General features: G+C 47.2%; 1 protein-coding gene across 1 annotated transcript in view; it reads left to right on the top strand.

Moving 5' to 3' along the window:
- Window positions 1–10,779: 10,779 nt before the first annotated feature.
- Window positions 10,780–22,790, top strand: part of WNT6 (Wnt family member 6) — a 29,274-nt gene continuing 17,263 nt past the window's right edge. Inside the window, exon 1 of the mRNA XM_056808273.1 lies at window positions 10,780–11,386. Within this exon, the coding sequence (XP_056664251.1) occupies window positions 11,310–11,386 (77 nt within the window). The 5' untranslated portion in view covers window positions 10,780–11,309. The remainder of the gene's footprint in view (window positions 11,387–22,790) is intronic.

Raw genomic sequence — 22,790 nt, 5'->3', positions numbered from 1 at the left:
GAGGAAGATGGTATGCTTATCATTGGTTAGCAAGAGCTAGCTTATATTAGATTCTCTTACTAGATTGTAAAGTTGCACAACAGCCAGGACAGTCTTATCTTGTCTTACTGTTGTAGATCTCTCATCATGGAGTCACATGCTCTACAAACAATAGATCTATATTTTGGTCTGACTAGTGATTACACTATTAAAGCTCCCAGGGAGGAAGCTGGCCCCTAGCAGTGCTAATTTGTAACTGCTCTGAAATCTTGCTGTTCATTCTTCCTTTCAAAAAGGATATCATGGAGGGATTGGACTTAAATGAGGCAGAGATCTAAGTCATCTAAGTCCACTGGCAAGACAAAAAAATCAGAGGACAGCTAGGTGGTTATAGAGTCATGCTTGGAGATGGGAGGTCCAGAGTTCAAATTTGACTTCAGACACTTCCCAGCTGTGTGACCTTGGGCAAGTCATTTAACCCCAATTTCCTAGCCCTTACTGCTCTTCTGACTTGGATCTGATAGTATCAATTCTAAAACTACAGGTTTAAGGTTAAAAAAAAAAAGGACAAAATTCAGGACACTGGGCAATGGCTCAGGATGTGGTGTGTCCTTGACCAAGTGTGTGTCCTCTGACCAAGCTTTAGAGAATTCATAGCACTTGCTCCTGTCATCTTCCTGGCTGTTAGAACAAATTGTCTGCCCATTCTTCTGGGGAAAATCTTCAAATGCTTGAAGTGGACATCCCTGTAACTCACTGACAGTCTCAACTCCACTTAGTTTACTTATCTGCAGAGACCGTTTTGTTTTTGTTTTTAGCAGGGTGTGGCCTTTGCTACAGCTTCTTGGAGTCAGAGGGGAGAAATCTACAATCTGAGAGAATTCCTGGGAACCTGGAGAAGCTGGATAATTTGCCCAGGGCCACACAGCAAATACAAGACAAAGAAGAACTTGCATTCAGGTATTCTTGACTAGGAAACTAGTTTTCTTTTTGCAATGCCTCTATGTACAAGAAGTATGTAATATTGATTAAGTAACAATAATAGCTAGCATTTATAGTATGCCTACCATGTGCCTTAAGCACGTTACAAATTTATCTCATTTGATCCTTACAACAACCCTGAGAGGAAGATGCTATTATTGACCACATTTTACAGTTGAGGAAACTGAGGCAAACAGAAGTAGGTGACTGGCCCAACTCTACCCAGCTACTTAAGTGTCTGTAGCTGGCTTTAGAACTCAGGTCTTCCTGACTCTAGGCCCAGTAGTGTCTCCACTGCTCTACTGAGCTGCCAATAATAATGGGTCAGCAAAAACCAGAATCTTACTACATGTTGTGTGAAGATTGGATTTAGCTATCTCCTGATTGTAACAAGGAAGGTACTTAGCTCTTCCTTTATTGGGAAGATTGAATTGTAATCCACAATCTATTTTTAGATTTTAATCCCCAAAAGGTGATAACTCAGCATTTTAAGTAGATCTACCCAATTTAACTACACAAAGGTGTTAAGTAACTACAAAAGGGGAACTAATCAAAAAAGGTGTTAAGTAACCCCAAAAGATATAATCTAACCAAAGAAGGTGAGAACTAAAGAATGGGCAGTCCTGGAGAAAAGCGTCTGCTGTGATTGGTAGATGTGAAACTTAGGGGAGGTGGCATAAGGGAAAAAGATCTTAAAAAAAAGAGGACCAGAGGCCAGAAGAGATATTTGAAGAGCTCTCTGACTCAGAGGAGAGACCATGGAATTGGACCCCTGAATGAGCCTGTGCAGGAGACCTCAGACTTCTTTCCATTTAGATGGTCACTGTTGGTGAGTGAAAGGCTGATTTAGTGATCCCACCTTTCTGGAGGCTTGAAGCCTCCAATCATCTTGAGACTCTTTTCCCTATTTAGGGCCTTAGTATTTCTACCTGGCTCAGAGGAAGGGGAAGTTTCCTCTCTCTCTCTCTCTCTCTCTCTCTCTTTCTCTCTCTCTCTCTCTCTCAATCTCTCTCCCTCTCTCTCTCCCCCCCCCCATCTCTCTCTCTCTCTCTCTCCCCCCCATCTCTCTCTCTCTCTCTCTCTCTCTCTCTCTCTCTCTCTCTCTCTCTCTCTCTCTCTCTCTCTCTCTCTCTCCCTCATTCCTCTATTGTAAATAAACTACCATAAATTCAATTTACTTTAGTAATTTATTTTGGGATTTAGAAAATTAAATCCCTGGTGACCATATATATAAATATTCAGAGTCCAACCACAATTAATTTTCACAGCTGTTTACAAGAAACATATCTGAGACAGGGTGACACACACACAGATTAAAGGTAAAAGGCTGGAGCAGAATTTATTATGCATTATCTAAAGTAAAAAAAAAGCAGGAGTAACAATCATGATATCAGATAAAGCTAAAGTAGAAATTGATCTGAATAAAAGAGATAAGGAAGGAAATTACATCTTGTTAAAAGGTAATATAAACAATGAAATAATATTAGTACTTAAAATTTATGCATCAAATGGTATATCATCCAGATTTCTAAAGGAGAAACTAAAGGAGCTTAAGGAGGAAATAGATGGTAAAACCATGTTAGTAGGGGACCTCAACCTTCTCCTATCAGAACTAGATAAATTGAACCAAAAAATAAATAAGAAGTAAGGAAAGTGAATGAAATGCTAGAAAATCTAGAGTTAATAGATATTTGGAGAAAACTGAACAGGGATAAAAAAGAATATACCTTCTTTTCAGCAATAATAATGGGTCAGCCTAGGGATATAAATTATTGGGTAAGTTATGAGGGGAAATTCCCTTGGGCAGAATTATTTCCCCATATTTTAGTTTCCTTCTCATTTCCTCTAAGACTACAACTTCCAACTGTGGTTGTTTTAACCTGGCAAGGGAAGGAAGGAGAAAGATTGCAGAGAGGAGAGGAAAGAGGAAGAGAATCCAGATGAGAGATCTTGGGCTGAGGGTGCAGAATGAGACACATTTTTTAGGATGCAACAAATGAAGGAATTTGTTGTTTGACTATGCATATGTATGTATATAAGGATTTTGTTTTTCTTTTTTCCCCCCCTGTGGAGTGGGAGAAGGTGAAAGGGAAATAAGTTTTTTGTTCACTTAAAAAATAAAAATTTCATTTTAAAGAGAAGGAAGAGGAGATTGGGGAGGAAGGAATTGAAAAAAGGGAGAGGAGGAGGAAGGAGTAGAGGGAAGGGAATTAAAAAGGGATGAGGATGAGAAAATGCCTGGAGCTTCTGGTGCCCTTGGGCTAGCTAAACCTTGGGCACTTTTCTAGTTTTGCCACAAGGTTGCGCTGTGACTCTGCTTAATTTCCCAGGGAAGGGTGGAAGGAGGAAGGGGATGGGTTGGGGTGGGGGATCCTTGACTACCCTCAACTGCTCTAGTTACCAACTGGACTCAAGAAGGGCTTACTAAGTGATTAAAGCCCACCATGATCTCCCCATGCCATCTCATATCCTCTTTCCAGGGCAGAGTCCTTTATACTTTGCCAAATTCCTTAATTTCTACCTTCCCTGGGCAAGAAGCTCCAAGCCTCAGTTTCCCCAGATCTGCTTCTTTCTACCTTCCTGACACCTGAGATGATGTTAGGTGTTTGTCCACATCACCTTCAGTGACCCCAGGAGTTAATCTCAAGGGAGAAATCTCTAGAGAAGCTCCTTGAGTTCAACCGCTCCCATTCCAAGCCTGCTGGAAAGTGAGTTAAGCAGAAACAAATGTTCCCTGGCTCCCAACCCAACCCAGCCCTGGTGGGTGGCCCCTCCCTCCCTTCTCTGCAAGCCCTTTCCCTCAGCCCCTGCCCCACTCTCTCTTCCTTCTCATCCCCCTCCCTCCTCTTTCATTTCCTCCTCCCTGAGACTAGCTAGGTATAAGATGATGAGAAAGGGATAAAGAGTTAGGGGAGACTAAGTGAAGGGGAAACTGAGTCTCCCACTAAGGTCTTCCACTGGTTTCAGTGGGTATAATGACAATAATAATAGCTAACACTTCTATAGCACTTTAAAGTTTGAAAAGTCTTTTATAAATATTATCTCATTTGAGCCTCACACCAACTGTGGGACGTAAATGATATTACTCTGTTTTATAGATGGGGACACTGAGGAAACCAGAGGTCAAGTGCTTGCCCAGGTTACACATCCAGTAGGTGTTTTAAGAGCAGACCCTAGTGTATTCTACCCCAGCCTTCTTCTGGTTTGAGGCCTTCTGATAAAGACACATAAACCTAATGAGCAGGGATAAAATGATGGCCAACAATAGGCACAGAAATCCGCATGTCCCAGTTCCTGTTCTTGGCTGGTGGGGTCACATTTGGGGATTTGGGGGGACCAGACCCAAGGCATACACTGACACTGGGCTGAAAGTGGTGTCACTTGTGATGAAGAAAGGGCAAACAAGTGAACTCTTTCTCCTTCTCTATTCCCTTGGGATCTAGAGACCCAGGATCCCTTCAGAATTCCCAAGCCCTGTCTAAAAGCAAAGAGAATTAGGGCCAGTCACAGGATGGAAAGAAAGGGAGGGAGGAACAGAGGGGGAATATTGGGAGGAGAAGGGTCACAGACCCAAATTCCCAGGCTCTGGCTGCCTTAGGCATTCTGGGAAATAGAGACAGATTGAGAGCCCTGGAGGCAGAAATGGGAGCAGAGAAACTGAAGAATTATGGAGACCAGGAGACAGAGAAGCAAGAAAAGCATCAGAGAAGATAAAAAGGAGAAAAACAGAGAAGAGAGCTCTCTAGAGAATGAGCCTGAGGGTTTTACTTTCAGCCTGGAGCAACCCTGATGTTATCTCACCCCTGCCTGTTGGCTGCTTTCCCTGAACTGGCCCTCCTCTCCTGCCCTGCTATCCATCCTCCTGGCCTTCCCACTGCCCTTTCCTTCCCACCCACCCTCCCAGGAAGGATGGACAGGTTCCCAGGGAGAGGGGCAGAGAGTAGGGGCTGGACTCCCGAGGTAGAGACTCAAGGGGGTTCGGAGCTAGCCTGTCCAAAGTTCCCTTCTGGGCCATTCTGTTCCATGCTTGCTCCCAACCTTCCCTTCCTCCAGCTGCTGAGAATCTGCCCATGTGGTCAAGGGTGTGAGTGTTTATCTCTGTGTGACCCACTCCCATCTGAGCATCTGAGTGTCCATCCGTGTACATTCAACTCCATTTGACAAAAAGTGGTTTTGTTTGTATTCTGTCTGATGCCTCATCCTGGAATGGAAGTGGCCCTGGGTCCTTGATGGCAATGCCAGCCCAGGACAGGCTCTGATAGGTCCTGCCAAGCTTTGCAACTCCCCTGAGGGTCTGGTGACAGGCTGTCACTCAAGGACCAGCTTCGAGGGGTACATTACCGGGAGGTGATGAAACTTTTTGGCTATTTCAACACATGAAACCATCTACAGAGGTTTGGAGGGGTTTCAATCTGACTCAGTGAAGGGAGTACCCACACTGAGGAAATTAAAAAAGCCTTTCTTAACCTGGGGTCCATGAACATGGTTTTTCAAAATACATTTTGATCATTGTATTTCAGTATAGTCCATTTCTGCTGTAATACTAGATATTTTGTCGTTTGTTTAAAAAGTCTTAACAAATTAAAATTTATTTTATTTATTTAAAAAATAGAATGAATTATTCAAAGAAGTATATAGGCTTCATTGGATTCAGGAAGGATCTTTAATACTGAAAAGATTAAGAACCTAATGCAGAGAGCAGCTAGGTGGCTCAGTGGGTAGAGAGCCAGGACTGGAGGTGGTAGGATCTGGGTTCAAATTTGGCCCCAGATACTTCCTAGCTGCATGACCTTGGGCAAGTCATTTAACCCATTGCCTAGCCTTTACCACTCTTCTGCCTTGGAACCAATATACAGTATTGATTCTAAGAAGGAAGGTAAGTGTTTAAAAACCCCCAAACTTCCATCTTAGTCTACAATACTGTGTATTCTCTTGGCCTGGCTCTCAATCCACTGAGCCTCCCACCTGCCCCTGACTTAATATATTCTGAATATAGCTAACATTTATACCATGCTTTAAGGCTTACAGAACACTTTCTTCAGGATAATCTTAGACATCAGAGCTGTAGGAAAGGTTCCAAAAGGAAAGGATTCCCTCTAGCTGGGGGAACCAGAGGGCAAAATGGCCCCTGAAGGCAAAGAAGGATATCCAAAGGGGATTGTTGGAAGTGGGGGAAGCCATAGGATCAGCCACTCAGAATCAGAAGGGACCTTAGAGACCAGGGAGTTGTTAGCCCATTCTGCGGATGAGGAACTCTTCAGGTGAAGTAGCTTGTTCAAGGTCACACAGAGAGCCAATAGCAGCTGGAGTTTGATCCTCTACTTCTGTGCTTTCAGAGGATTCACAAAAGCAGGAGAGGGCTGAGCTGTGTTTACACATGGGTTAGTGGAAATGTCTGACTCAATGTACACTCTAGGCTCTCTTCATCACTCTGTGGGCATCACTCTGGGGTTTTTCCCCATCTCCTTTTTTTTGCACTCAGAGCCAAACATCCTTGTTTCTTCCTGGCACCCCCTGCCTCAGTTTCTCTTTCCTAGTCCACCTGGTTAACTGGTCCTGGATCTGTCCTCTGGGGTACATTTGAACTTGGCTCCCTGAAAGCTTTGGGGAAGGAAGTGGAAGGATACTAGGCAAAGAAACTCATGATGGTAAAGATGGTGGGGAAGGATCTCCCTGAGATCAGGGACTGACTGACTTCTCTATTTGTATCCTCTGAATCTAGCATAGTGCTTGGTATACAGTAAGTGGTTAATTGATGCCTTTTCATTCACTCATTCATTCATCGGGGTCTGGAGAACATGGATCCTCGCCCACCCTCTGGCCAAGATCCTTTCTTTCTCTAGGCAGATGAGTGAAAACACTGCAACAGGGACCCTGGATGGGAGAATGAAGAGCAGGAACTTGAGTGACCCGGGACTACTCAGGTCTGACTTCTGGAATGCAGTCCCATACTCCTGACCCCCCTCCCCAGCCCCCTCAGCCTCCCAACTCTTCTGCTCTAAAGCCTAGCTCCATGTGCTGCCGGACTGGTGCAGTGTAGCAATGTGTATTTTAAAGGAAGGGGTGGGGGAGAAAGGGGCAACAGAAAGGCCCCCTGCAGAGGAGAAGGCTTGTTGGCAGGAGCCCCAGTTTCCTGAGCTGATCCCCCTTCCCTGCCACCCTCCCCCATCTTTGTTGTTTCAATAACATCATTTCTGTCCCCCCCCCCCCCACAGAGAGGCCTGAGAGCCGGAGAAGGAAGCCGAAGGGACTCAGTGGTGGTGATGGTGGGGGGCAGGGGCTGAGGGTTGTTGGAGGTGAACAGGGGATTTGGGCCATTTGGAGTTTTGCTCTTCCCTGGGCAGGTTTGGGGTGCCCTGCTGCTCAGATTGGGGCAGGGCAGTCCCTGAGCCCTGGTCCCCTGACAGCAAAGACAAATATATTAAAATTCTTGCCGAGGAGAAGAATGCAGAATGGGGAGAATGTTTCATAATCTGCAATAACAGCGTCAGGGTGGGGGCAGGGGGCAGGCAAGGAGGACTCTGGACAGAGGGAGGAGGCTCAGTCCACCTGGGGCCTTCCCTTAGGGGTGCTGGTGCTAGTAGGGGCCACCCCCCAATCCCCTCCCATCCACCTGCCCTTCTGTCTGGGTCTATGTGCTCCTTTGTTTATGTCTGATTGTTGGTGAGTGTGTGTGTGTGTGTTCTGGGGCATGCATCAGGCTGTCTCTTTCTGTGGATACTGCCCTACCAGAGCAAAACATTTGTTAAAAATAATCTGTCCGGGTGGGTTATTTTGCATTTCATTTGAATTCTGTTCATTAAATGTTAAAATTCATCCCTAGCTGCCTGCCTCTTTCCCCATGGCCCTCCAAACTCCTGCCTTTTCCTCTAAGTATCCACTAGCTCCTGACTCGTAAATTTGCCCAGGCTTGTGCACCTCTGCTTTGGTACCCCCTTTGCTTCTTGCTTTTCATGTCCTTCTTTTCCCATCGTTTCCCTAGTCCCTGCACTTATGATTCTTGGCCTCTGAACTTAGTGATCATCAGCCTCTGCCCCTGGGCCTCCCCTTTAGCGGGCCCCAACTCCTCTCATGCTCCTTTCCCAGTGTCCCCCCCCCCAGCTCCCACTCAGTTCCGTTTGTAAGGGAAAGAGATTTTGCATGTATTAAAGGATGATTATGTGCCTAGTATTTTGCCAAGAGCTTTACAAATATCTCATTTGATCACTTGTACAGTGGGGTGAAATCTTCTTGGAGTTAGAGGACCCAGGTTTAAATTCTGCCTCTATTGCTTTCTACTGGTGTGACCTTGGGCAAATTACTTAAGTCCCTCCCCTCCCACCTTAGTTTTCTAATTTGTAAAATGAGGGGATTGGGGCGATGATTTCTGAGGTCTCTTCCATATGTGACCTTGGACAAGTCCTTGAATATTCTTTGGCCTTATGAAGGGATTGGATTGGGTAACATCTAAGGTCCCCTCCAGGTCTAGACTTATAGTGCTCAGTCCCTATTTGTCTACCAGTCTTCTCTCAGCTCTTCTCTCTTCAAAGTCCTCCAGAGGTCGGGCTTCTTCCTTTGGTCTCAGTAACTTGTGACCCTTTTTCCTAATGCTCTTGTCAGTCTCTGCCCCTTTCCCCTAATATTCACTGTCCCTTTATCTGCCCCTTGTCTCCTCATTCTCATGATAATTGTAATAATTTACCTGTCCCTTTGCTCTAGATTCCCCCTTTCACTGATATCCTGCTTTCTCAGTTTCCCCTTGGCTTCTACTCAGCCTCTCAGTGTCCCCTCAGCCCCTCAGCCTCCTCTATTTTGTTCTTAGCCCTTCTCTTTCTATTGCTTCCCCACTTTTCCCCAAGGATCAACCCTGAAGTACCTATTCCTCTTCTCCCAGAGTCTTCCCAGCTCTTGAATCTCTTGAGTTCCTAAAGAGCCTTTCCTTCTCCCCCTCTATCCCTCCTTGCCCCTTCCTCTGACCCCCCAACGTTCCCCGACCCATGATCCTTTCCCTTGGTCATCTCCCAGGCCTCATACCTTGCTCCTCTTCCTCTGTGCCTAACCCCTGTTTCTTGTTTCCCAAAGTCCTCCTGGAGCCAGGTGATACTCCTCCCACATCTCCATATCTTCCCAGGGTTCTTTCCCCTCCCTATCCTTTGTGCCTCCCATTCTTTTGCTCTTTCCCAGTTCATTAAAAAAAAATGGTACTGGGAACAAGCTGCTGTGAATCCAGCCACCCTGTTCTTTGCTTTTGTCTTTGTTGTCTCCTTCCTCTTCCTCCCTCCTTGTGCCTGGTCTTCCCTCATTCTCCAGCTCTCTCTCCTCCCTAGTCATGCCTTTCCCTCCCACCTCTTCTCCTCTGGATTGCCAGTTCTTCTTCACTGAATTCCCCTTTGCCCTATAGAGTTCTCTGATCTCTCTGTCCCTAGGCCAGTGGAGGTATCTCAGTCCTTCCCACTCACGGCTATTTCTTCCTCTTTCTCTAAATGAGCTGCAGAGAGTTCCTCACTCCTCCCCTCCCCCACTGTCCTTCCCTCCTGAAGCTGCAATGAAGATTCCCTGGATCTTCCTCCCACCCGTGTTGGCTGAGGTCTCTCCTCTAAGGGCTCTGAGCTACTCTGCTTGTCTCAAACAATGCTTCCCGTCCTGAACCCCGCCCCCACCCCCAAACCCCAAGGCACCTTAAAGTTGGGGTCAGGGCGGACAGGGATTGCTGTTCCCTTCTTGGAATCCTGATCTCCATCCGTCTCTCGGCACCCGTCGGGGGGCAATTTGAGGGACCCCTGCCTGCAGGGGGAGGAGGTGGGTCCTTCAGTGCCCTCTCCTGAACCTAGGTGTGATGAATGGTGCTGTCCCCCCCTCCTCGCTGGTTGCTGGCCCCCTCCCCACAGGGCCCTTTGATCTCCCCCAGTGGGGAGGGGGCCGGGGGCATCAAAGGCATTTTTGTGGCATTAGAGAATCAGATAAACGCGGTCTCACCTGCAGCTGGGCTCCCCCACCCCCACAACACCGCCCAGTCGCTGCCAGGGGCGGATGCTGGGTGGGAGAGGAGGTGGAGGCAGGGCAGGCTCGGGGAACCAGAGACCCGGAGGGGCTGAGCTGGGGTTCACCCCAACACTACTAGAGAGAGTGGGAAGAATGAGCTTTGGGCTACCCCCTAGCCTCTGGACGACCAGCAGCCCTTCCCCTTCTTGAGTGAAGTCGGGAGAGGGCAACGGGGCTATCAGGGCATGGTCTCAATTCTCAGGAGGGAGGGAAGTTAGGGGAACTTCTTTGGCAGTGAAGACCGTGGAACTGGTTGCTCAGAGGAAGCTGGACTTGGAGCTCCGGGAATTGAGTTCGAGTTCGGACTCTGTTACCCGCTTTCATGTGATCTTGGACAATCACTTCATTTTTTGGCCTCGGTTTCTTCATCTGTAAAATAGGGTGGTGGACGACTAGATTATCTCTAAATTCTTTTCCATTTCTAAACCTATGAATCTTTCTCCCTGGGGATGCTTCTGCAGGGGGAGAGATTTCTGAGTCTTGCCTAGCAAAGAGGTCAAAAAGTCTGGAGGCAGAGGGAAGCCGCCCATGACCTCGGCAAGGAACAGCTAGCCTCGGGTGGTCTGCGACTCTAAGTTAGGCACCCCCATCCTGATAGGCGCCCCCCCCACCCCGTCTCCTCTCTTGGCCCCTGAGGCTGCATATGCTTCTAACTCTCCCCCCACTCCCCCCCACTCCCTCATTCCTGGGAAGTTTTCTCTCTTTACAGTCAACAAACCTGTCAAACTTCTCCCCCCCACCCCCCATCTCTCCTCTCCCCTTCCCTCCTCTTCTTGGCTCTTCCCCGCCCCCCTTCCCACACAGTTTTATCCCGAGCTCTGAGCTGGGGGCAGACAGGGCAGCTCACGGAACCAGGAGATAGCCAGCGCTCGGGGTGGCGGAGGAGGGACCTGCCCCACTGGACCGGGAATTCACCCCGGCCCCGCCCAGAGACCCCGGCTCCCCGCCCCTCTCCGCCCGAAGCCCCGGGGCGCAGGGCTCGGGAGATCTCCGCCGCCTGGCTGTCGCAACTGCCACCCCCCCCCACTCTTCCCCTGCCCCTGTCTCCCGCCCCCGCCCCGGCCCCCCTTCCCTCCCACCCCCGCCCCCGGCTCTGATTTCGTCTCGGGAGTTCTGGAGAAGGCAGAAGCTCTGGCTCGCCCCGTCCCTCCGCCTCTGCCTCTCCCTTCTCTCCCGGGATGGGGCCGGGAGCTGTAGCCGCTGCCGCCGCCGGGCTGCCCCTGCGCTCCCCTTGAAATCCCGGGCTCCCCTCGCCCCGGCAGCACCCACTCGCCCTCCAGCTGCCATCTTTCCCGCCCCTCCCCGAAAGCCAGACCCTAGCCGTCGAGATGCTACCGCCCGCTCCCACCGGACTCGGACTCGTTCTGCTTCTACTCTGTCCCGCCCACGTCGGCGGGCTCTGGTGGTGAGTGGCGAGAGGGTTGTAGCTGGAGCTCTCTACGAGACCTGCCTGGCTCCCGCGGAGCGCAAGGATCGGAGACAGGGGGACTGGGGACGGGAGGGAGAGTGGTTGGGACTGGGGGACAGGGACTGGGGATCTCCGGAGGAGAGGGGCAGGAGTGTGTGTGTGTGTGTGGAATCCGATGTGGTCGAAGGAGGAGGAAAGGTTCAGAACCCCTTACCCCCTTGCTCAGTCCTTTGGCGAATCCTTTCTCATCTCCCCAGCCTTCTCGTGCCTCCCCGAAGGCACCCAGGCTCCATGTCTCAGCGGAGACCCAGAGGGATGAGCTATTGGTGAGGGAGGAGAAAGCAGCAGGGGAGAGAGAAACCGGGCGAAAATCGAGATGGGAACGATGAGAAGCCTAGGCACATTCTACAGCAATTGTGGATGAGCTGCTATGTAGTTGTCATGTTGTTTCATGTATGGTTTTTATGCTCTACTAAATTGGACGTTCCTTCAGGGCAGAGAGCAGATCTCATTTCTTCCATCTCTGTACCCCTCCTTCCCCCGCCTCCCACATCCCTCCACCCCACATACTCCCCTCTCCTCCTTCTCTCTCCCAACACTTTGTCCAAAGCTCCAGTACAGTTGGGATTCAATCAATGGCACGGAAAAGAGAGGTGAGGAAGCCATCCGACAGGAAGGAGAAGATGGTGAGGGAATGAGAGCTCAGGAGAGGGTTGGGGGAGGAGCACCTTTTTTTGGGAAAGAGATGAATGGGAGGAGCTAGGAAAGGAGGGAGAAGGGGTAGAGGAGCCTAAGTGGTAGCAAACAAGATTCATTCATTCATTCTGCAAACACGTATTACCATTAATAAGAGTGCAGCGTGTTCTGCTAGATAGATGTTGGGGCCATACAAAGCTTATGTAAGGCGGCCCTTTTGGAGTCAAGGAGGGGAATGAGACATAAACAGATAGAACAGTACATCTACTAAATGGGTACAGAGTTTAAAACCAAGAACCACATTTGAAGTCAAATTAGAATAGCCCTCTACTGTAGTGTCTTTGATGTCCCACTCTGGAAGGGGAAATAATGGATTTCTTATGACTTCACCTGCTTCCCTTAGACTACAGAAGACTGCTTGCACACTATTGGGGAGGGAGAAAGGCATAACATAAGAAATTTGGAGCTTGGAGAGAGAATCTCAACAATCTAGTCCAAACCTCCCATTTTTGAGATTGCAAAATTGATGTCCAGAAAGGTTTAGATATTATTCCAAGGTTATATAGATATGACAAAGATAGGATTTGAACCCAAAGTCTCTAGACTCAAAGTCTAGTGTTCTTACCAATGGTCCTTTCTTAAAAAAAAAAATTCCCCGAATACAAAAGAGCAAATCATAAAGGCATTCCTTGGTCCAGATGGATTTACAGTTAAATATTACCAAATGTTTAAAGATCAATTAAAAAATGTCACAAATTATTTTCAATAATTAAGAAAGAACTATTAAATTCCCTTTATAAGACAAAAATGGTCCTAATCCCTGAACCAGGGAATGATAAAGCAGAAAAAGAGAACTGAGAACATAGTATGGTACAATGGAAAGTTTATCAAAAGGGTGGCAGTATGCCCCAGTAAAGAGATTGATGGCCTCAAGATTAGGAAGATGTAGATTTAAATTTTGCTTTGGATAGATACTGGCTGTAGGAAAGTGACTTAACCATAGTATTTTTCTTTTTCCCCTAAATACTTGCTTTCTGTCTTAGTAACAACTATAATATAGAAGGGCAAGGACTAAGCAAACTGGGTCAAGTGACTTGCCTAAGGTCATACAGCTGGGAAGTATCTGACTCAGATTTGATACCAGGTCCTCCTGACTCTAGGCATAGCTCTCTATCTGCTGTGCCATCTAGCTATCCTATCTCTTATTATTTTTTTTTTTAATCTTTACCTTCTGTCTTATTGGTTCTAAGACAGAAGAACAGGAAGGGCCAGGCAATGGGAGTTAAGTGACTTGCCCAGGGTTATACAGCTAGTAAGTATCTGAGGCCAAATTTGAATCCAGAACCTCTCAATCCACTGAGACACCTAGCTGGGCTCCACCTCCTTCCCTCCATCAATTCTCTAAAAGCAGATTCTGATCTACACTGGAAAAAATTCCTCAATAGAAACAACATGATGAATCATAAGTCGGTTTAGGAAAAAAGGAAGAAAAAAAGCTCTGGAGTAGCCCAGAGTCAGGGGACCTAGGTTCAAATCTTGCTTATGATTGTTCCTCTCTGTATGACTTTGAGCAAATTGTTTAGCCTCTCTGGACTTCAGCTTCCTCATCTACAAAAATGAGGTTGGAATAGATGATTTCTAATGTCTTTTGGCTTTTTTATCTATGATTCTATTATTAATGAATATGGACACAAAAAGGTTAAATAAAAATCCTAGCAAAAAGACTACATGTAAGTATACATAGCATGTACATACGTGTATGTAGAAATATAAATATATTCACTATGACCAAGGATTCCCTGGTTCTTTTTGTCCAAAGAAGACAAACCATTCAGGAAAAGAACCCAGATCACAACCTAGGGCAAAGGATCTAGAGTCAGAAGACCTGTATTAAGATCCTGACTTTGATAGTTATCTAGATTTCAAACTAGGAGGAATCTAAGATAATCTAAGGACCTTACTAGTTTTAGCATCTTGATCCTAGACGTCTCCTCCTGGGTTTCCTTCCTCAGCTCGTATCCTATTACCCCCTTGGAGTTTGAGGTCAAGAGGCAAAGCTAAAAGGCCAGAGCCAAATCCATACCAGGGAGCATCGTGTCAAATAATCATCCAATCCTGGATACGCTTTTAGGGATCAGGAGTGTTAATGAGGCTAGATTGGCTAGCTAATCTCTTGGGTCTCTTCCAGCAAGAGTATTCCATGCTCTCATGTTCTGTGTTCCTTGTTGCCCCAACATTCTGTGTTCTGACATTCTATGCTTTGTTCTTTAAGGGTTCCTTTTAGCTCTTCAATGCTCTCTCTACGTGTTTTCTTTCATGATCTATTCTGAGACCTTGGCCAGCTCTGATATTCTAAGAGTAAGACCGAGTCTAGATTGTATTTCCTCTCTTACTGCTTTGCGGATTCTTGGAATGGCTCTCGAAAGTCAGAGGAAGCTTCTATCTCTATAGTTCAGGGTTAGTCAGTCTCACCCTGTGGAGAAGGCTGAGAGATTAGGGGTCCTGCATCAGTTTGGTGCTGTGATGAGGACATCTCTGAGGTTCAAGAGGATTTTTCCTTCTTCAGTGGAAAGGGGACAGTTGAGTTTCTAGTTTGAAGGGCTTCTAGGACACAGTAGGCCAGTCCATGGACTATAAGCTCTCATTCATTTGTAAACCACCCTGTCATTGGTTGGAATGTGGTTCTTTTTGACCCTCCCACCCTCTACCTTGATGGTTTGGGGTTGAGACAGGGGCAGATGCTCCTTTGGGATAGAAGTCTGCAATGCCCCAAGGGAGAGCTCTCAGGTCTGTGACCCCTCTATGATGCTATAAAGAGTCCTCTCTTTTGTTGGGGGGGAGACAAGGTTACAAGGGGGTAAATTAAGGAAGACTCAGAGGCCCAGAGTAGGGAACAAGAAACACAATTCATATTGGTATAGTGCTTTTAAAAAAACAAAACCCTTTCTGTATATCTTAGAATCAATACAATGTCTTAGTTCCAAGGCAGAAGAATGGTAAGGCCTAGGCAATGGGAGTTAAGTGACTTGTCCAGGGTCACACAGCTAGGAAGTATATGAGAAAAGATTTGAACTCAGGACTTTCCATCTCTAGGTCTGGCTCTCTATCCACTGAGCCACCTAGTTGCCTAGTTTTATGGTGCTCTAAGGGCTACAAAGCCATTTCTTCATAACAACTTTGTGAAGAAAGTGGTGCACGTATTTATTACTTGTATTTTACAGATGAGGATACCCAAGCAAAGTCACTACATCAGGATCACAGCTGCTTAATTGTTAGAACGGGGACCTCAGCTTGGGTTTTCTGACCTTTCTGCTCTTTTCCTTACACCAAGATTCCTGGTCAGTGCTTTGGTTCTCTTCTTAGCTCAGCCACGGACTGTGTCTCAGTTTCCCCCAAGATGATCTGCTCAGGATCCCCAGAGGCTAGGCAGGATATGGTGATATAAATTTAAAATCCAGGACTCCAAGAAAAATCTTGCAAAGGGACTTCTCCCTCCACCTCCTTAGAAGGTAGGCTTTGGAGCATAGCCCCCACCCCCACCCCATTTAGCAGAAAGGACCCGGAAGTGAGAACTAGGCTTGTGGAAGGGAGGAAACCTGGTTATCCAGAGGGCACAGAAACCTTAGTGGGCTCCTAGTCAGGGGAGCAGAGCTCAGTCTGGGTAGCCTTATTTATCCCTGAATGCCTGGAAAACTGGAGGAGTTGGGGGAGTGGAAGATGATTGGGAGAAGGGGATGTGGGGGAGGGTGGGATGAGGTAGGAGAGGCAGGTGTGGGGAGAACAGAGAAACCTTCACAGCTGCAGCTGCAGGGAGAGAATGGTGAGGACAGAGGGGCTGTGGTGATAAGGGGACTGGGCTAGGGAACTCAGACACTCCTCAGAAAAAGAAAGATCTAAGAGAAATGGCCTGCCCTCCTCCTCCCCTTCCCCCCCCAGAGCAGCCCTCTCTGTCTCTGCTTTTTCTCTTTCTGTCTTCTCTCTTTCTCTGTCTTCTCCCTCATTTCCTTCTTCCTCCCCCCCCTTTTCCCTCCCTCTCCCTCTCTGTCTCTGCCTCTTTTCTTCTTTCTTTCTTTCTTTCTTTCTTTCTTTCTTTCTTTCTTTCTTTCTTTCTTTCTTTCTTTCTTTCTTTCTTTCTTTCTTTCTTTCTTTCTTTCTTTCTTTCTTTCTTTCTTTCTTTCTTTCTTTCTTTCTTTCTTTCTTTCTTTCTCCTTCCTCTCTCTCTCTCTCTCTCTCTCTCTCTCTCTCTCTCTCTCTCTCTCTCTCTCTCTCTCTCTCTCTCTCTCTCTCTCTCTCTCTCTCTTTCCCCTCTGTGTATCTCTTCCTTCTCTCTCCCCCACCCTTGTTTTTCTCTATCTTGTCAGTCCTTTGGGGAGAGCTTGGCTTCCCTTTTTCTCTGCTAACTGTCCTACCCTAGCATCTTTCGCCCTTTCCCTCCAAGATCATTCCTAGGCCAAGTGGCAGTCTCCATGGTACTTGATGGCCCAAGTTATCCATGATGTGACACCCTATACTGCCTTGTTCCCCGCCCCCCCCCCAGGTTCCAGGGTGGAGATAGGGAGGCACCTCTCTAAACTACAGTCAGGACACATTCGTCTGTATGAGTTAGGGGGAAAGTGCCCTGGCCTCCAGTGGGCTCCTTCCTCATGGCTTTTGGAGTTCGGGACTTAGGTTTGAGCAAGGAGCTGAGGAGGACAGTGAAAGGTCATCTACAAAATCTAGAATGAGACAGATTTGTCTGGGTTTGGTGGAAAGAAGCAGTCTTAGGAAACGGGTCAGCTCTGGGGCGATGGCCCCCTGTGGATGGCCTCATGTGGGAAGCCTCGGGGCACATTCTCAGCCCGACCTCCAACCACCTTATTTCCCACCCAGCTCGCCCAGTAGTATGATTCAGCCTCAGGGACTGTCTGCCTTTTTCCTCTGTGACTCTATCTCTGTGAATCTGAGAATCCCAAATTCTGGGAGGCGGGCCAGGCCACAGAGGGGTCATTTTATCCAGCTCCCTGTCTCCAAGCTGGCCTGCCCAGACAATGCCTCTCCCCCACCGCTGAGAGATGGGTCCTAAGGCCTGGGTGCCTTGAGTTCCCATCCCATCCTCCGGAGGCTCTTGCCCCGTTATCTTTGTGAAGTACTTTCTAAGGTCTCAGTTTGAATGCTCAGGCCATTTCCTTGAGCAAGAATGATGAATTTCATTGCTGCCTCCCAGAGGAGAAAGAAAACAGCTTATGCTCAGAATATCCTAACTCGCTTTTCTTCCTCTTTCCTTCCTTCCTGATTCCTTCCTTCCTTCCTTCCTTCCTTCCTTCCTCTTTGCTTCACTCTTGTTTCTCTGGTACAAACTAGCCCTCTCCCTATGCCACCAGAGAAAACAGAGAGGCTGCTCGAGTTCCCCTCTTCCATCCTCTTCCTCCTTGATTCTCTTGTGAGAAGAAAATCTGAACCAGAAATACAGAAGAGACAGATCTCATCTCTGGCCTTCCAGGGAGCAATGGAGAGAAGCCAGGCATCCTTGTTCTCCTCTTCTCTCCCCACCCCTTTTTGTCATGCCCTTAGTTTTTCCCCTGCTTGACCAGGCCTGGTCATCCCTTTCATATCCTGTCCCAGCTTGGGGCCCCTGGCACGGCATGGGTAGCACTGGTGTTAGCCCCACCCAGCCTGGATGGTGGGGGAGGTGGCCATCCTTCCCCCCCTCCCAGCATTGCCTTGGCAGCTTCTCAAGGAGGGAGACAATGGGGCTGTGAGCAGGAAAGGGCAGGGTCGGGAGGGGGCAGCCAGAGCCTGGCCAGAGCTTGCCCTATGCCCACTAGAGGCCTGGCACTGTGACATTGCTAGAGGGAATGGGCTGGGCCCCCTCTCATGCTCCCCCAGCCCTTCTCGGAGGAAGCTGTGGAGGTGGCTGGAGGGGGAAGGCCCCAGGGTGACAGGAAACACCAGGGCCCAGTGAGGGGGATTCCAGAGTATGGATATCAGCCGAGAGCTGCAACTGGGTCTGAGGGGCATTTGGGGGACTTGGCCAGGCTGGCTGGATGACTCACTGCTTAGAAGCACACATGGCAGAACAGGGGAAGACACATTTCTTGCATCCTCTGCAAACACATACATTAAAAGTTTGGGCTCTCAGTTTCCCTAGTCATAGGAGGAGTTGGGGCTGCCCTTCCCAGCCAAGGATTACATGGACCAGAGGGAAAGAAGATGAGGAAGAAGACAGACAGACAGACAGACAGAGGCAGAGTCACACACAGAGAGAGAATTGTTCTGTTCCTGCTCTCCCTCACTGATTTTTGGTAGTTCTAGGACCTTAGACCGGAGCCCGTCCCTTCTATTTGACTTGTTAAGGGCTACATGCTCTTCTTTCTAGAACAAGAGGAAGTGGTGGGGGGCTCATAAGGGGCTTCAGATTTCTGTGTGACCCCGGGGAGAGAGCAGCTTCTCACTGTACCTCATCACTTCAGGTCATTTCGGGAGGCCACTGAGTCTAATTGACCTCTAAAGGTCTTCTTGGCCTTTCCTCTGCCTCAGGGACAAGACTGCTCCTTCCGGTGTGTCGGGGATCTTCTCTTCTGGGGTCACAGACCCCTTAGGCCATCTGCTGAAGCACAGGGACCCCTCCTCAGGATGTTAGTGCCTGTACTTGTACTTACAAGAAATATTAAATTTCAGTTGGACGATGATGAAGATAAAAGGGTCGTTTTCTCCCTCTCCACATTCACAGACATCCTGAAATCAATCAAAAGGCCTCTTGGGTCTTGGGTTAAGAACCCTGGACAGGTGATCTCTCAGGAGGTGGCCAGGGAAGGGGACTGGAAGTCCCGGAGCTGGAAGTTGACCCATTTCTCCCCAAGTCAGCTGAGTCTTGTAGGACATGGGATGCTCCCCTGGAAGAGAGAAGGGAAGGACAGAAGAAGAGTAACAAGGACAGGGGCAACGAGTGACTGTACTAGGGGCATCATGGGACAAGTTAGGCTTGGGGAGGATAAAGGGAGGGAGAAACTATTGCCAGGCAGGTGGGGAGGCAGGCAGGGGTTAATGGAGTCCGGGGCATTCCTGGCTTTAATGTGGTGGTTGAGGTGGGAGTGGGGGGGTATTGAGGGGCGTGGGGGAGGGGGGCACTAGGGAGCAGTAATTACTGTGTTACTGAGCAGGACAGGATGGGCGGGTGGGCACAGGCCCGGGCCCAGCCTTCTACTGCCGACACTGCTGCTCTTACTGCCTCCACAGCAGTCAGGCAACATTTTTCTGCCCCTTCTCCGCCCCCCACCTCCCCCACCCACACCCAGCCCCCACCCACAGCCCCGGGGCTCAGGGCTCCCTCTGCTGGCTCCAAGTTGGTGGGGGCCAGGGAGGGGACCCTGGGAGGAGTTGGGGGGAAGGGGAGGAGGTGGGCAGTTGAGTTCCTGGGAAGATTATAGATTGAGAGTTGTAAAAAACCTTAAAGATCATCTAGTCCAGCCCCTTCATTTTATAGCTGAGTAAACTGAGGCTCAGAAGGGAGAAGGGATTTGGGGAAATCTGAGTCAGTCAGTGGTATTTGGAAGAAGAGTGCCCACCACCTATTTCTTCATCCTTCTGTCTTGAAAGAGAAGGGAATGAGCCAGGGACTGTGCTAAATATTTTTCCAATATTATCTCATTTAATCTGAACAACAACTCTATTATTATCCCCATTTTATAATGAAGAAAATGGAGGCAAAGAGACCTTAAATGAGTTTCCCAGGTCACAGCAGTAGGAAGTATTTGAGGATGGGTTTGAATTCAAGTCTCCTTGACCCCAGGCTCAGTGCTTTATTCCCTGAGTTAATAGCTAATAGTTTCTAAGTTGTTAATGGGAAGAAGAAAGAAGGGAATCAGAAGATCTGGGCTCAAGTTTGGGCCATGGAACTGTTTGAGTGGTGTGACCTTGAACAAGTGACTACTTCAAAAGGATTCCGTTTAATTGTCCATAAAATAAATGAAGGGGCTGACTGGAGAAAGGTGTCCCAAATATCCCATTGCTCTTGGTTCTGGTGAAGCCACACTTAGAGTGTCATATACAATTCAGGTTGTTAAATGTTGTTAATTGTTAAAAATGGAGGAAGACAGTCAGGATGGTAAAGGAAGGGCTCTAAGCCTGGGACTGGGGACAATTAGCCTAAGGAAATGGCAGTGTTCAGATCGTGACAGAGAAGACTAGGGAGTTCCCAGTAGATACTTGAAATAGGAAGGGCTCTCCCATGGAAGACAGATTGTAAGATTTATTCTGCTTGGCTAGAGATGGAGGCACTAGGAGCAATGAGTGGAATTTGTATAGAAGCTGGAGTAAAGAAATACTTCCTCACAATGAGAGCTGCCCAGAAGTGGAATGAACTGCCTCAGGTTCCTATTTAAGCAAAAGTTGAATTTGAACTCAAGACCTGAGGGGCTCAAAGTTCAGTGCTCATTCTATTCTACCAGGCTGCCTTTAAGGATATTATGGTCTGTTTGGGAAGATAAGGCTCAGATACATAAAAGTAAATATACTGGGTTGGAGAGGGGGAAGATGGGAAGACTCTTTCTTAGGTATTGTTGACTTGGATAGAGTAACTTCTGAGGTCCTGACCCTCCCAGAGAATATATAGTTTGGGGATTCTCTATGATCTCATTCATCTTCAAAATTATAGTATTCTGAGAGTGTGTGGAGGACACTCTCCATCACTGGTATCTTGGCAAATGATGAACAATGGGCTCTCCAAAATGACATAACACAGGTTTAAGTTTCACCTTCATTATTAACATTTTCTTCATCACTTTCTTCATTCTAGATAGGCAACAAAATAGTCAATCAAGTCCCAATTTGTAGCATTTGCTGACTTCCAAGATGGAAATGCTCCCACGGAAAGTTCAACCATGGGTGGTTCAGAGCCTGTACAAACTGGCTTCAGTTTGGCCCGTCAAATGTTCTCCTTCCCTTGTAGGGAATACTTGGCTGGATAGGAGAAGTGGAAAAAGAGAGATGAAAAGATCTGCTCGAGAGAGGATCTATCAGAATGACTTAAGTATTCACTTGTATATTATAATTCCTAGCAACAAATATTCTTGAACTGCCTACTGTGTGTGAGATACTCTGCTAGGCAGGTGTGTCTGTGTAGAATAAAAAATCTTGGCCATAAAGCCAGAAGGGACTTTAAAAGTCATCTAGTCTGAGTCCTTTGTTTTACAGATGAAGATGTGGAAGCGCACAGGTCATACATTTTGCCCAAGGTCATACATGTAGTATGTGTATGAGCTCATATTTAAACTCAGGACCCCAGTGACTCTATTCTATCATGCTGCCTTTAAGGATGTAATGCTCTATTTGGGGAAATAAAAATGAGATATATGAAAAATTGATACCACAAATCCCAAATTTTGTTAATTTATGTTAAAATAATTTCCTGAAAGGGAGCAGTTAGGTGGCTCATTGAATTGAGAGCTAGGTCCAGAGACAAGAGGTCCTGGGTTCAAATCTGGACTCAGATACTTCCTAGCTGTGTGACCCTGGGCAAGTCACTTAACCCCCATTGCCTAGCCCTTACCACTCTTCTGTCTTAGACCCAATACACAGTATTAATTCTAAGATGGAAAATAATGGTTAAAAAAAACCATAAAACTTCTGAAAGGTGAGAGAAAGGAGAGGGCAGATTAAAAAAAAAATGTTTTGTTGCTGCTTCTTGACTTTACATGACAGTTATTTCTGGGGGGAAAAGTTCTCTTCCCCTACCAGATTGAACCCTCTCATGTAGTAAAGATAAAGAAATAAAGACAACAGATACAATAACATCTGGGGGTGTGTAACAGTCTTCCCTACTAGCCTCCCACCTTCCTGCTATTGGTTTTCTAGGACTCTTTGGTTTTTCTTCAGCTTCCTTTAATCATTTCTCTCTCTGCATTGTCTAGGCTTTGTATAATATTGGTCTCTAAATTTTAGGGTACCATCAATTCTCACTCTTCTCCAGGGAAGATTTCTTAGAGAAATGTAGATTGAGATGGGTTTGGAAAGATGGGAAGAATTTGGATAGACTGAAAGCCCTGGAGAAGAAAGGAAGACATGGAGAGATGGAGTAGATAGGAGAAGGAAGGAAGGAAGAGATGGAGGGAGGGTAAAAGAAAGGAAGGAAGAATTTATTAAGCATCTACTATATGCCAGGCTCTGTGCTTTGTGAAGGAAGAATGAATTTATTAAGCACCTACTGTGTGCCAGGCATTGTGTTAAGTACTTATTGAAGGAAGGAAGAATGAAATGATCAAGCACCTACTATGTGCTAGACATTGTGCTAAGTGCTTAGTGAAGGCAGGAAGAATGAATTTATTAAACACCTATTATGGACCTTGTGTTAAGTGTTTTGCAAATATTATCTCATTTGGTCCTCACAGTAATCTTGGGTATGAGCTACTATTACTTAAAAATTGTGTAAACTGAGGCAGACAGAAATGAATTGGCAAGGTCATAGTTTGAGTCAGTGTCTGAGGCTAGATTTGAACTAGATTTGGAGCAAGTCTTCCAACCTGGAGGTCCAGGGCTCCATCAACTGTGCCACTTAGCTGCTAAGCAGGAGAATGAGGATGAGGGCTGGTAGTGGGCATGAGAGCAGAGGTTCAGGTTCAGGGTTAGGAAAGCACAATTTCTATCCTGGAGATAATGAACAGATCAGAGTAGCTGGAGGGGAAGGTTTGGGTTCATAATCCCTTTCTACAACAAACATTCTTCTTACAAG

This window comes from Monodelphis domestica, chromosome 8 (genome assembly GCF_027887165.1).
Source record: "Monodelphis domestica isolate mMonDom1 chromosome 8, mMonDom1.pri, whole genome shotgun sequence".
Taxonomy (NCBI): Eukaryota; Metazoa; Chordata; class Mammalia; order Didelphimorphia; family Didelphidae; genus Monodelphis; species Monodelphis domestica.
Note: the sequence above shows the minus strand (reverse complement) of the source record. Positions and strands in the feature narration are given on the sequence as shown.